Source organism: Hyperolius riggenbachi, chromosome 2 (genome assembly GCF_040937935.1).
Source record: "Hyperolius riggenbachi isolate aHypRig1 chromosome 2, aHypRig1.pri, whole genome shotgun sequence".
In the NCBI taxonomy this organism is placed as follows: Eukaryota; Metazoa; Chordata; class Amphibia; order Anura; family Hyperoliidae; genus Hyperolius; species Hyperolius riggenbachi.
Genome location: NC_090647.1, coordinates 520811227 through 520827200, shown reverse-complemented (window position 1 = coordinate 520827200; position 15974 = coordinate 520811227). Strand labels below are relative to the sequence as shown.

The window sequence follows — 15974 nt, the reverse complement described above, 5'->3', positions numbered from 1 at the left end:
GGTGTTTGAGCACGCATACATTTTCTCATGGAAAGCCTACTTCTTCTTGCTTCAAGGTTGAGGCACGTACTCTATTAGATAGATAGATGCGGCGTATGCTACGACGCGGGTTGGCTAGTTTCTTTTAAAAGGACAATTGAAGCAAGAAGTATATGAAGGCTGCCATATTTATTTCCTTTTAAACAATACCAGTTGCCTGGCAGTCCTGTTGATCTATTTGGATGCAGTAGTGTTTGAATAACACCAGAAACAAGCATACAGCTAATCTTGTCAGATCTGACAATAATGTCAGAAACACCTGATCTGCTGCATCCTTGTTCAGGGGCTATGGCTAAAAGTATTACATGCAGAGGATCAGGAGGACTGCCAGGCAACTGCTATTGCTTAAGGCTGCTTTCACAGTGGGACGTTACAGGCGCACGTTAGAGCAGCCTGTAACGAAGCCCAACTCACAGTAATGAAAAATCAATGGGCTGTTCACAGTGCCCATGTTGCGTTACAGTGTAACGCTGCACGTTCAATGAAAGTGCAGCATGCTGTGCGTTATACGCGGTTTTAGCCGCGTTAGACTGTTTGCACATGCTCAGTAATGTTGGAGAAGGAGGGGAGAGTCCGCTATTGTCAGGGGTGAGCCTGGGGTGCCTGGCACCTGGGTGCAAGATTTTCTCTGGCGCCTATGGGAGTGGTTAAATTAACCGCGCCCAACCACATAACCACACCCATGTCCTGCTTAATCACACCCACACCTTCCACGTCTTTACGCATGCATGCGATACCCCATTCCTACCCCTCTTCCATTGGCTTGCTCCTGGCTGGCTTTGGCTGCCTGCAAGTCTGCTAGTCTCTGGACTGACTCAGGCTGAGAGGCTCTGCGAGTGCAACGCAGTCACACACTGCGTATTTATGGCTGCCTGCGGCCACCCTACTCTTGCTCGCTGTCGTTGGCTCCTCCGCCCGCCGAGCTCAAGCGTGAGGTGGGCGGCCTGTATCTTTCCCGTTGCGCCGCACAGCCTGCCAGTGTTGCCAACCTTTCACGTTACTTTTTACTGACAAATACCTAAAAATTTACTGACAAAAGATTTTTACTGACAACATTTCCCCACTAAATGCACATAAGAGACAGCGTTTCACCAGTAAATGCACGTAATGACAGACAATCTTTCATCAGTAAATGCACATAATAAGAGACAGCTTTTCACCAGTAAATGCACATAATAAGATTCCGCTTTTCACCAGCAAATGCACATAATAAGAGACAGCTTTTCACCAGAAAATGCACATAATAAGAGACAGATTTTCACCAGTAAATGCACATAATGACAAACAGCCAGTGTCCCCAGTATATGTAGCCAGGGATATATGTCCCCAGTATATGTAGCCAGAGGTATATGTTCCCAGTATATGTAGCCAGGGATATATGTCCCCAGTAGATGCAGCCAGGGATATATGTGCCCAGTATATGTAGCCAGAGGTATATGTCCCCAGTATATGTAGCCAGGGATATATGTGCCCAGTAGATGTAGCCAGGGGGTATATGTGCCCAGTAGATGTAGCCAGGGGGTATATGTGCAAAGTAGATGTAGCCATGGGGTATATGTGCCCAGTAGATGTAGCCAGGGGGTATATGTGCCCAGTAGATGTAGCCAGGGGGTATATGTGCCCAATAGATGTAGCCAGGGGGTATATGTGCCCAGTAGATGTAGCCAGGGGGTATATGTGCCCAGTAGATGTAGCCAGGGGGTATATGTGCCCAGTAGATGTAGCCAGGGGTATATGTGCCCAGTAGATGCAGCCGGGGGTATATGTGCCCAGTAGATGTAGCCAGGGGTATATGTGCCCAGTAGATGCAGCCAGGGGGTATATGTGCCCAGTAGATGTAGCCAGGGGGTATATGTGCCCAGTAGATGTAGCCAGGGGTATATGTGCCCAGTAGATGTAGCCAGGGGTATATGTGCCCAGTAGATGCAGCCAGGGGGTAAATGTGCCCAGTAGATGTAGCCAGGGGGTATATGTGCCCAGTAGATGTAGCCAGGGGTATATGTGCCCAGTAGATGTAGCCAGGGGGTATATGTGCCCAGTAGATGTAGCCAGGGGTATATGTGCCCAGTAGATGTAGCCAGGGGGTATATGTGCCCAGTAGATGTAGCCAGGGGGTATATGTGCCCAGTAGATGTAGTCAGGGGGTATATGTGCCCAGTAGATGTAGCCAGGGGGTATATGTGCCCAGTAGATGTAGCCAGGGGGTATATGTGCCCAGTAGATGTAGCCAGGGGGTATATGTGCCCAGTAGATGTAGCCAGGGGGTATATGTGCCCAGTAGATGTAGTCAGGGGGTATATGTGCCCAGTAGATGTAGCCAGGGGGTATATGTGCCCAGTAGATGTAGCCAGGGGGTGTATGTGCCCAGTAGATGTAGCCAGGGGGTATATGTGCCCAGTAGATGTAGCCAGGGGTATATGTGCCCAGTAGATGCAGCCAGGGGGTATATGTGCCCAGTAGATGTAGCCAGGGGTATATGTGCCCAGTAGATGCAGCCAGGGGGTATATGTGCCCAGTAGATGTAGCCAGGGGTATATGTGCCCAGTAGATGCAGCCAGGGGGTATATGTGCCCAGTAGATGTAGCGAGTGACAGGGTCCCCCTTTAGTTAGTGACACCCTCCCTCTCCTCCTCTAGCCGCCGCTGCCGCTACCCCCTCACCTTGCAGCAGCGTCAGACCTCGATCAGCGGGCGACCCGACCAGTAAGAGGGCGCCAGACGCACCCGCTCTATATGCAGAAGTGATGTCACTTCCGCATATCAGTGCGGCGTGCTAGGTCCTAGCGCCCGCACTATTGGTCGCCGCCTGATCGAGGTCTGACGCGGCGCCGGCGGCTAGAGGGAGGGAGGGAGCGGCGGCCACAGCGGGAGAGCGGCGGCCGGGCGGCGCCTCTCAGAGGCAGGCGCCTGGGTGCCTTGCACCCGCAGCACCCGCCCAAGCTCGGCCCTGGCTATTGTGCCTAGCCATATGGCTAATTAATATTCACTGTCACTATGTGACGTCACGTGTTTACTTCCTGGAGCGGCCGCTTTGTGCGCCGATTGGCTGGCGGGACCACGTGATGCGGAGTGTTCCGATCACGTGGTCTCCACAGTCTTTTGACGTATGCACTGTTTTCTATCTACCAGTATCGAATGAAAACGGCGCACCAAGAGACGCATAACGCGTCTCTATGTAGCGTCTAACTTTAGCACCACTATGCGTTGCGTTAGGGGCACGTTATGCGACCTTAATGCGACCTTGGTGTGAAAGAGCCCCTAAAGTAAACAAATATGGTAGCCTCCATATCCATATCACTTCAGTTGTCCTTTAATTACTCCAGTTACCTACCTGTAAATATACATGGCAATCAAATTTTTACATGCTTTCTATTTCATATTTTAGTTTTAGTGTTGCCATGCTGCAGTCATTTTCTGTAGACCAGTAACACGAAAGCCCTTATTCAATTCACTTTTTTACTTAAGTTTTCTTCTAAGAGATTTTTTTTTTATCTTGTGTTTAAAATAACTTTTCAGCACTGTGTCACTGTGGTAGTAACACAATAATGCGCAGGGCCGGTCCACCCACAAGGCGAACTGAAACAACTTCCTCAGGCGACACTTCTGGGGGGCGGCACCCGCCTGTCCGTGGGTGTGGGGGGGCCGCCGAGCTGGAAGGGGTAGCGGGCAGGAAGGGGGTCCCCCGATCTGCGCTCCCCCGCCAGCTTTAAAAAGTTAAGTAGCAGCCGCTACTAGTAAGAGGCAACGGGCGGGGATGACTCACCTCTTCCGCGTTCCACTGTCGTCACTTCCTGCAATGCCGTCCACTTACAATACAGTGGGCGGCATTGCAGGAAGTGACGGGGGGCGGCGATTTTTTTCTAAGCTTGCCTCAGGTGGCAAAAAGTCTAGGACCGGCCCTGATAATGCGCTGTTGACTTTGTGGCGGATCGGAAACTTCTGTTGTGGTGCGATTAGTGTACTGGGCCCCATACAGTTTCTTTGCTGTTATGTTACCCTGCGTGCAGAAAGGGTAAAGCAACACACACAAAAAATGTCCAAGTGTGATAGGGGGCCTCATAGAAGCCTCCATTAAAGAGGAACTCGAGTGAAAATAATGTAATAAAAAAGTGCTTCATTTTTACAATAATGATGTATAAATGATTTAGTCAGTGTTTGCTCATTGTAAAATCTTTCCTCTCCCTGATTCACATTCTGACATTTATCACATGGCGACATTTTTACTGCCGCCAGGTGATGTCAGTGGAAGGAGATGCTGCTTGCTTTTATGTCAGTGGGAAACAGCTGTTATTTCCCACAATGCAACAAGGCTTCCACAGTGTGATGTCAGGACCTCAGTGCTGTGAGGAGCTGACATCACACTGTGGGAGGAGTTTCACCACAAAAATCAGCCATACAGAGCCCCCTGATGATCTATTTGAGAAATGGAAAAGATTTCTCATGGGAAAGGGGGTATCAGCTAATGACTGGGATGAAGTTAAATTCTTGGTTATGGTTTCTCTTTAATTTTTGCAATAGCGCATTAGATGTCTGAGATGACGACACTCCGCTGCATATCTCTTTTGGTAAATCACCCCTGCAGACAGAATAGTAAGGATTTTTTAACTTGATCTATAAATTCCCTTCCTAGAGTCAGCAGAAGCTGTTTGACTCACCGACTTGCATCCTCTTTGCGGAGCACCTCTGGGGCTTGCCGATGTTGTTGCTGGCCTCGCAGAAGTATTCCCCCGTATCTTGTTTGGTCACGGTGGTGAAGTGCTGAGTGGAGAGACAGGCATTGTCACTGACACAGATCAATATGTTACTGCTGCTAATTAAATCTGGGCCGTGTCAATCGGGGACTCTGTAAATCTGGTTAAAGCTGTCCAGCTGCCTCAGTCAGTGAGTTAATAATCGCTGGAGCACGTCCGCCAGCCTCATACACTGCACTGATGACTAAACGGGCAGTCGCAGCCTGAGACAGGTAAAGAGGGCACAAGACATTTGGGTTCCGTCACAAACTGTACTGTGGATTAAAGCTGGGAGTTGCTTGCCACAAAATACTTTAAACCAACATGCTGGACGAGCACTATGCATAATAATGTTATTAATAAACCATAATATACATTGACTAGAATGTGCTAAGGGTAAGAAAAAGCATGTCAAGATACCATTGTTTGTGCAAAGTGTAGGAAAACTTACAGTTGGAAGAGCGTGGAGAGAGAATGAACACGAAGCAGCCTTAAAGGATACCCGAAGTGACATGCGACATGATGAGATAGACATACACAAATAATTATGCTGTGTTCCTTTTTTTCTTTCTCTGCCTGAAAGAGTTAAATATCAGGTATGTAAGTGGCTGACTCAGTCCTGACTCAGACAGGAAATGACTACAGTGTGACCCTCACTGATAAGAAATTCCCCTTTTTTTACCTCTTTCTTGCTCTCAGAAGCCATTTTCTGCTAGGAAAGGTTTTATAGTTGGAATTTCTTATCAGTGAGTGTCACACTGTTGTCACTTCCTGTCTGAGTCAGGACTGAGTCAGTCGCTTACATACCTGATATTTAACTCTTTCAGGCAGAGAAAGAAAAAAAGGAACACAGCACAGTTATTAGTGTGCTTGGCACTGTACATACACATGTCTATCTCATCATGTCACGTCACTTCGGGTATCCTTAAGGCTACTTACACACCAAGACGTTGCGTTTTAGGGGACGTTATGGTCGCATAATGTGCCCCTAACGCAACGCATGGTGGTGCAAGAGAGGACGTTAGAGTGAGCCGCGTTAGGTGGCTCTATCCGCATAAGGTCTCCCAGAGTGGCGCTGATTGGCTGGCGGGACCACGTGATGCGGAGCGAGACACTCCACATCACGTGGTCCCGCCGGCCAATCAGCGGTCGCCAGTGCAGTGCATATTAAGTAGCCATGTGCGCGGCTACTGTAGCGGCATCTCCCCGCCTCCTCTCCGCCCCCCACTGAGCATGTGCAAACAGTCTAACGCGGCTAAAGCCGCTAGAACGTACAGCATGCTGCACTTTCACTACAACGTGCAGCGTTACATGTAACGCAACGTGGGCAGTGTGAACAGCCCACTTGTGTTACATTGCTGTGCGTTGGGGGAGCGTTACAGGCTGCACTAACGTGCGCCTGTAACGACCCTGTGTGGAAGCAGCCTTAATGCATCACACGGGCTCAACCCGCTTCATATGTTGAGCCCGCGTGATGCATTAAGGCTGCTTTGCGGTCATTCTCTCTGGCCATTCGGTTCCTCCACGCTATTCCTGTTGTAAATTTTCCTACACTTTGCACTATTTTTATTGGGTTTCAAATCCTCTTGCCTCAGCATTCCATTCACCTTGCTTACAAGGCTGCACTTATCACTCAAACCCTAATCCTTATTACCTTGGTTCGGACACCCTAGTCTTTCATTTGAGTATACCATTTTTCATTATACTCCTTATGCAATAATTTGCGCAGGATCAACATAGTTTTATATTGCTGCCAATTTCATGCACTATTTTTGCTGCCCTACAGTGGTTTTCTGACTCCCTTTTCCCCACCCTCCTGTTCAATAAACCCAATAGTTCAATTGGTGTTTTTTGATGAATACTTATTGTGTGAGGAACCTTGTTTGATGTAAATGTTTGGCCTTTTGTATATCATTATTGTATAATATTATTATTATTATGATTAGATATATCATCTTTGAGAAATAGCCTATTCAACTTTTCTTGAGTGAATCATTTCATTGTTTTTATGGTATGTGGAATTGTTCAAATAAAGATTTGATATACTTTTGCATAAACAATTTGACTGGTCTGGTGCTGCTGTAGGGGTACTTTCCTCTCTTGGTTTCTAGACATGCCACAAAATACTCACTGAGCCTCCAGCCACAGCCTGTAGCTCCTAGCAGCCTTTCGGCATCTCTGAGCGGCTCCCCGCATGTCACATGACCCAACGCGGGTCAGTTGACACACCGGGAGCCGTACACAGAGGAGGCTGGAAAGCCGAGAGGAGTCCGCTAGGAACTACAAGATGTCACTGAAGGCTCGGTGAGTATTTTATTCTGCATGATGGAGGAGGTTTTTGCCTTTTCGGCCAGTTGCTCAACCAACCCTGCAACTACATGTATCCAGCACCAGGATATCCCTGCCGGTCCTGGATACGGGGGACTCTCTGCTTTTATTTTATACAGTCAAATTTTTCCCTAAAAAAAGAGCCCAAATAAATGATTGTGGGAGTGCAGCTATGGCTGGGATCACTAGAGCTAGGAGGTGGCCAGGCATTGGAGGGGAGCTAGGCCAGAGCAAGCTTGGGCTATAGCTGTATGCACAGCCAGTGTAATGATGGCATTACACAGCACAGCGTGGCATCGAAGAGGATCAAAGTGCCGAAGAGATTATCATAAAGTGATGCCAGGCCCCTAGCGGCAAGCCCAAAAGCACCCATGTAATATTTAAATTATGTGGCGGATCAGCAGAGGATGGGGCTGGCGGCAATTAAAGTATCAGACTTTGTCCAACACTTTGATCTAATGCATACATGTCAAAATCCGGCCTGTGGGCCAAATCTGGCCCTCAGAGCCATTAAATTTGGCCCCCAAGTGGTTTCCATACTTTGCATTATGTTTGGCCCACTCTACACCACCAGGGAAGCTATATTGGAGGCGAAGCCCTAGACCACCAGGGAAGCCAAATGGAGAGAGTAGGGAGGGCCACTAGACATCAGGGAACTGTTTAGGGGTAGCAGCGGTGGCATTAGACACCTGGGAAGGGAGGAAGGTAGCCAGTAGACATTGATGCCCGTGACTAGGTCCCAGTGTACAATTTTGGTCCACTTTGTATTTGAGTTTGACACCCCTGATCTAAAGCGTTGACACTGTTTCGGATTTCATCCAGCAACAGTGCCATCTAGTGGCAGCCATTTTTCCTCTGATATGAGCCTATACTGGATAGGGCCAGTGTTGGACATAGTCTGACATAAGATTGGCAAGGATTAAAGCACACTTGAAGTGAGAGGAATATGGAGGCTGACATATGTATTTCCTTTTTACACAATGCAGACTGTCCTGCTGATTCTCTGCCTCTAAGGACCCATTCTTATAGCCACACTTTCCAGGTCACCTTTGAAGAGAGTTCCACTCACCAGAATGCCCGTGTCCTTATCCACTTTGAAGGTGGCATTGGCAGATTTGGCATTCGGACTCTGGCTATCTAGAGGCTCATCATTTTTAAACCACCGATACATGGAAGCCGGATTTCCTTCCTTCTCTCCGCACTTCAGCACCACTGCGCTGCCGCTCATCGCCGTGCTGGGGATGTCACACACCGGAACGCTCGGCGCCACTGCAAAAGAGGAGAACGATGAATTCATGGAAATCACTCTACATTTCTCTGCTAGAAAACTCAGTTCATTTAATGTAAATATAATTCATTTCAGCAAACGTGGTATTCAAATACAGTACATATAGTGGTGGTGACACTACATTGAAGGAAATTTGTGAACTAGAGTAGAGCAAGAACGCCTGGCACTAGATGCAGTAGGGAAGGGCATACATCTAAAAACAGCACCGGGAAATTTGGGCGCAGAGTGAAGCTGAAAAATTACCCTGCTCCTGCAAAAATCCCAGTGGCATTACTTACTATTCCCCCTCCAGGCCGCAATGGACACCGGGGAAAGACAAACCGTAATTTGACTGATTTTACTCTTTTGCCGGTGCCCATATGACCTTCTGAGCGCCAATATAACCATAATTCACATTACAGCATATGGTGGCGCATGGTGCGCCCAAATGTGAGGGGAAGTGAACCGCTGAATATGTGTCAATTTCAAAGAAAGAAAGACCCTCTCATAGTGGACGTCAAATACTAATGAATATGACAACACAACTGTATATTCAAAAATATAACAAAGTTTATTTAACAACCAAAGACATGATTAAAAACTATAAAAAATCCCCAAAACACTATAGGTATATAGATCTGATAACTACATAAAATATCAATGTATGGCCACAGAATTGGGCTAATTAATGCAAAAATGTTGGGTAAGGTACATAAAACAGTGATAGTCAACCCCCCCCCCCCCCCCCGCACCATAAAATACTAGTGCATGGAAGATGCAGTGCCAAATAATCCCTGATTCTACTAGTGATATAAACACCTGATCAAAGAATTGAAAAACAAAAAATCAATAATAAACTATATGCACTTCGCTCAGAAAAAAAGAAAGAGGCCAGATCTGTGTATATGTGAAACATTTGCTGCATAAATATCAAAATTGTATTACATAAATAAGACCTCATATCCTGGGCAGTAAATTTGCTGCCCAGGAGCCTCCATCGAAGCAGACGTACTCTGCGAGCGCGTAGGGCAACAATCCCCACTCCTGGGCAGCAAATGTACTGGGTAAGCTACCTAACACATACTTTTTTGCACTACTTTGCACAATATATTGTTTTTTGCACATTGCCTTATATGAGGTCTTATTTATGTAATACAATTTTGATATTTATGCAGCAAATTTTTCACCAGCAGTTTTGAATGATGTTATTTATGTAGGTGCTGTGTGTGTATATTTACACACACATATACACAGATATCCCCACTTTCTTTTTTTCTGGGCAATGCACATATAGTTTATTTTTGATTTTTTGTTTTTTTCAATTCTTTGATCAGGTGTTTATATCACTAGTAGTATCAGGGATTATTTGGCACTGCATCGTCCATGCACTGGTATTGTATGGTGCAGCTGGTTTTTTTTAACTATCACTGTTTTATGTACCTTACCCAACATTTTTGCATTAATTAACCCAATTCTGTGGCCATACATTGATATTTTATGTAGTTATCAGATCTATATACCTATAGTGTTTTGGGGATTTTTTTTTATAGTTTTTAATCATGTCTTTGGTTGTTTAATACACTTTGTTATATTTTTGAATATACAGTTGTGTTGTCATACTGTATTCATTAGTATTTGACGTCCACTATGAGAGGGTCTTTCTTTCTTTGAAATTGACAATATGCTTATTACCCTGCAGAGGTCACACGGATTGTGATGGATCTTTTTTGCTCATATGAATGGTGTGAATATGTGCTACAGGACATGTGCACTCAGAGCAGCAATTTCCATGAAGAGAGAGTGGAAGAGGCACAATATATTCAAGGCATGATGTCCCCGCTTCTACAGTGGTCTGTACACACCTGACGACGCGAGAATCCACGAAACAGCTGTCAGGTCTTTCTATTCACCCCCACTGCCAATCGTTGTATCTTTCACCCAGCTGAAATGAAGATGCTTTTGAAGGACATTGCGCCTCTCTTTACTTTCAAGGAAACCTCATTGCCTTGTTAATAATGGTTAATAGCAAAAACACAGCTCAGTTTTATCAGTCCCTCCAACATGATCCCCTCTAGAAGGTGCACAGTAGGAATGGTCCATGAGATAATGAGATGAGATCATATCAAGTTGATGCAAATTTTGTGACAAATTTATGCATGTTTATGCAGCTTAGAAATGGACCAATCAAACGCAGCACAGCTACATCTATCCTGCACAGTAGTCTTCTCATGAACTCTGGATTTTCTTAAATCAACCAATCGACCAGTGTATGAGCCCCTTTAAAGTGGGATGAAACTCCACATTAACTAGATAAAAACACAATAGGAAATCACTTATTTAGCTTACCTATCCTGTTTTTAGTGTTCACTGTCAGATTTAAGAGAAATTATCTGCGCACAGGCTGCGGACTATCGCACCGCTGCTATAGCCACGCCAAACTCAGGCACTATGTGGCACACGGCAAGCATCAAGAAGCTACAAATCGCAAAAATCACCATACAATGGGCTTAAGGTGGCCATACACTTATAGATTTGCAGCAGATTCGACCATCAGATAGATTTCTGTCAGATGCCTGTCAAGTTGAATCTGACAGGAATCTATCTGAAATCGATCTAAATGCATTATTGGACCATTAGATCCAATGCAACTCTATCGGCCATCGATCTGCTGCCAGCAACAGATCGACCTAGATTTTCCATCCAGTCATATAGATCAAATCGATCAAAATCGGCCGCAAATCGATCGATCGTCTGATTCGATAGAATAGAATCAATCGAACGATCGATGGATGAAATCAACCAGTGTATGGGCCCCTTTACTTTGCTGTGAGATAAGAGAAGGGACCATCTGGTCATAGTTCTTATCTTATCTGAAATAGGAAGCTTTCTGTTATTTGCATGCTAAGATAATCTTGTTACTGTAGCTTAAAAAAAAAAACTCCCCACAATACCACACTGCACAATTCCAACAGTTAGGGCTCTTTCACATCTATAAACGCGCGCAGGAGCAGTTCTCTTGCACGCGTTATATGCCCTGTCGTCGGGATGTAGCAGTGCGACGCAATCAGCGGCGGTAGTAATTATTTCACCCGACGAGAAAACGCCGCCTCCCGACGATTAAAAGCTCTCGGGTTCGTCGAACCGCAACGCACCAAAACGCAGCATCGGATGTGAAAGGTAAAATGAAAGACTATGGTCTTTCATTTTACCTAAACTTTGCGTTAAACTGCAGAAAACGGGCACTGGTGTGAAAGAGCCCTTAGGCAAAGGCACCCAGACCAGGTAAAAAGAAAAAAAATTTAGGCACATATAGGGTCCTATTTTACAAAAAAAAACAAAAAACAGTTATATATTTTTTGCGGCACAATTCGTTGGCAATTTTTTTTTGAGCTGTAACAAGCCTCCCCTGAATGGCTCCAAAGGTAATACTTAAATTTGGCACCGACTGCTTTGAGAACTTGCCTTGTTTCTGTTCTGGTTTTAGCTAGTCTTTAATTAAAAGAAAGCCTTCACAGATAAAACATACAACAGTAAGGTTTAAAACCCCAAAAATAAATCAACAACATCTGTGATTTAGCTGGATTTAGATGGAAGCCAGATAGGTCCCAATCTGGCTTCCATCCCTGAAAGGGGCCCAATATGGCTGACTCTATTGTGCGTCCAAGATAGATGTTCTTCAAATCTGCACTCCAACGCATTATTCCTAAATACTACATTATGTTCTGCAATAAGTCGTGTATTTTTCTCCCTAAGTAAGAAGGATAGGTGATTTCCTCTGTGGAGCCAGTGCCAGCATTTCCATTATTTAATGAACTGCTTTTTCTGTGTGATATCTTCAGGATGAGTCACTGTACAAAAAGCAGACAGTTTGCTATTAGCGTTTTTGTTAGACAATTAGCAGGAAGCTGGCTCGGTGTAAAATGTCCCTTCAACCAATATATACTGAGGTAACCTATTTATGTAGAAAGTTTGCATAATTTGCCAACAGCGTTCTCAGCACAAGTGGAGATTTGTGGGGGTGGAAATTTCACACTGCACACCTCATTTCCTGTAACTGTTACCTGGCAACAACTGTGCATGCAAATCTAATTCCAGTACCTCAGCAATGTATCATATTTGATAGATTATCTATATATATTCAGACACGAATATAGTTTCACTTCATGGAAACCTGAGTGTTTTTAGATGACGTTTCCTCCCCGTTTGTAAACTAGGACCTTTAATGACATTTAGTATGACATTTACACATTTTTCTCCTTATGCTGTATCAGTTTTTTTAAATATAAAAATGGGGAGGAAGTGGTTATTATGGGAGTTAATAGTGTGTTTCTCTTAAAGAGAAACTCCGACCAAGAATTTAACTTTATCCCAATCAGTAGCTGATACCCCCCTTTACATGAGAAATCTATTCCTTTTCACAAACAGACCATCAGGGGGCGCTGTATGACTGATATTGTGGTGAAACCCCTCCCACAAGAAAAGTTTGAACCTTTTTTGGCAGTTTCCTGTCTGTGAACCTTGTTGCATTGTGGGAAATATGTTTCCAACTGCCAAAAACCATGCAGCAGCTACATCACCTGCCAACACTAAAATGTTCACTGGAGTTCCTCTTTAAAAAGGAACTTTAGTGAAAAAGGGAAAAAGATAATTCAATACGTTGCAAAGTGAGAAGTAAAACATAGGAGGGAGATCAAGCAGTGATTGATATTGCCATGTAATTTGTTTAGGGTAGGAACACACTAGGCAGAATTGTATATGCGTTTTCCACTATGTGCTATGGAAGCGCATACGCGATTCTGCCTAATGTGTTCATACCCTCATACTGCTTGGTCCACAATCAGCCTGCATGTTATCATCTTTACTACTGGTAGACAAGAAAAAAAGCAGACAGCACCAACTTCCATTATCTATAACCACACCCACTAACAATGCAAAAGGCTAAAAGGTTTTTTTTTGTTTTTTTCATAGATATACATATGCACAGAGGGAGATACTGTTTGCTTGGCACTTGGAAACAGCTTGGCTGATAGTAGAGGGGTTCAATAGTCATTGTAATGGAAAGGCCATTTCCTGTCTGCTGCGGTGTGGACAGCGTGGTGTGGTGTGAGCAGTGGTGGGTATATGAATACGCAGTGTGATGGCTACTGCAAGCACCAGGTCTCCAGTATGAGGGGTCAAGAAGAAGTAGCCTCTCAAGTTTTTTTTAGAGGGCTGTTAAAGTGGACCTGAACTTTTGCACATGGCAAAAGGAAAACATAGAGAAATGCACCCTGTATAAATTTAGAGACTTTAGACTGTTTAATTCCTCCTCATTTATGTCTAAGCAGTAGCACACGTTGTCATTTGATCTCTCCCGTGTCACATTTGAAAGCATAAGCTGTTAACAATATGTCAGCTTCCATGAAATAGGAAGTAGAAACAGTGCAGATTTATATTAGGATTTGTATCAGCTTTAACAAAGAAATGTTTTTGGTTTAAAGGTTATTATGCTGTTGTGTGTGTTTTAGAGCACAGAGGATGTTCTAAATTCAGGTCCACTTTAAAAAGGAACTTTGCCAAAAGTAAATACCGTATTTTTTGCACTATAAGACACTACTGATCATAAGACGCACCTAGGTTTAGAATACAAAAACCAGGGAGAAAATATCAATATATTGTAAAGTAAGGTAAAAAATAGAACATAGATCAAGAAATGATTGATATTCGCCAAGTAATTTGGTCATGCTGTTTGATCCACAATGAGCCTGCAGGTCATCATCTTTGCTGCTGGCAGACATGAAACAAACAACACCAACTGCCATTATATTTCACACGTGGCGCGGTGCAATTTGCGCGAGGCTTAAGAGCCTGCTGCAGGGCATTGTACCAATACATGCATTTTGTTTCCTGCGGCAGATTACGCCGACAGGGAAATCAGCTTGTCCCCCCCCCCCCCCCAAACGTGTAATCATCTGACTTCAGAAACGTCTGACCCCTCAGTTACATGCACACTTCCAGACAGGAAGTGTGCCACGTGAATTTGGCCATATGCGCATGGGCTGCAGCACTAGATTCACTTGACAGTTCAGATTCTGCGTCGGCCGGGCCACTTCCATCACGTCACATCGTGCCACACTTACTGTGTCAGGCTTTTAGTTTCATAGCCGCTGCAGCAGGGGAGTGGTGAGGGATAGTAGCATGACACAATGTCATGTGGTAAGTATGAAAGGGGCCTCAAAATGTTTTTTTTTTTATAAATATACATATGCACAGAGGGAGATAGTGGTTGCTTGGCAGTTGGATACAGATGTTATTTCCCAATTCCCACAATGCAACAAGGTTCCCAGTGTGTGATGTCAGGACCTAGGTCCACATTGTGGGAGGGGTTTCACCACAATATCAGCCATACAAACCCCCCGATGATCTATTCGAGAATAGGTAAAGATTTCTTGTAGGAAAGAAGGTATTAGTTACTGATTGGGATGAAGTTCAATCCTGGGTTAAAGTTCCTCTTTAAGGTACACAACATATTCGTGCGAATTGCCATACAGATTAGATTTGCAGAAAAAAAATCAAAATTACAATCGGACTAGATGGAAAATTTGGGGCAAAAGGACACTGGGTGGTAGATTGATGGCCCATAGAACTGCACTGTACTGAACAGTGCAATGCTGCAGTTCAATAGCTTTTCAACATAGTGAAATGCACTGAAAATCTGTGTGGGCTGGAACCCACTAGATCGATTTTTGAGTGTTTAGGGCGGTTTTCAAACTGCTAGCGATTTCCCTAAACGCCCAGCTAATGTTAATGGATGGGCCAAATTCCACTGGAGCGATTGCGATTACCAAAATGCACACTGTAAAGCCTGGTCTACACGTTGCGATGTGTCTTATCAATCGAGCCACTGATGAGGCTCGATTGATAAGATCCAACAGGTCCGATCTCGCCGCCGCCGATTCCCTGCTCGTTTCCCACAAGCGGACAATGGCAGGGAATCGAGTGGAAGATAAGCGCCGCCGGCGGGGACGAGTGGGGATCGAATCCGATGCACGCGCGGGTGAGCAGGGACGCGGCGGGTACGCGCGGGGATGCGGCAGAGGCGATCGCTGCGTGTAGATTCAGCTTAAAACAATTTAAATGAATAGAAAGGACCAATCAGAATTAAAAACACTAATCACAAATCGCTACACCATCGCTGGCAAAACTCTTACACTATTTAAAATCGCTACCAAAATCGCCAGAAAACACTCATGAAATTGCTTACAAAACACGCATTAAAAACGTTAGCGATCAGCGATATCGCTTTGTAGTGGGTTCCAGGTCTGTGCTGTGTATGGTGGGGATTCGATCCCTCTCTGATCAGGTAGGGATCTAACTAAAATCTATGCTGGGGTTGAGTCTAGACTATCAGAACAGATACGACAATTTACACTTTCAGCCTGTCCAAAGAAAGATGAAAAAACTGATATTTTTCCTGGACAGAAAACAACAGAGGAATCCTGCCAATGGGAAGAGTCTAAACAAAACAGCACTTGGATATTTGTCTTGAGATGCTGCAGCCAGAACCATGACCGTTCCAGATTGTACATTTGTACTAAAACTGAACAAATCCCACTGCAATCAATTCTAACA

The 15974-nt window shown here is 44.8% G+C and overlaps 1 protein-coding gene across 1 annotated transcript in view; it reads right to left on the bottom strand.

Moving 5' to 3' along the window:
- JAM2 (junctional adhesion molecule 2) overlaps positions 1–15974 on the bottom strand; it is a 146239-nt gene that overhangs the window by 27818 nt on the left and 102447 nt on the right. Inside the window, exons 5-6 of the mRNA XM_068270582.1 lie at positions 8166–8365; positions 4694–4796 (exon numbers count right to left, since the gene is read on the bottom strand). Coding sequence (XP_068126683.1) covers positions 4694–4796; positions 8166–8365 — 303 coding nt within the window. The remainder of the gene's footprint in view (positions 1–4693; positions 4797–8165; positions 8366–15974) is intronic.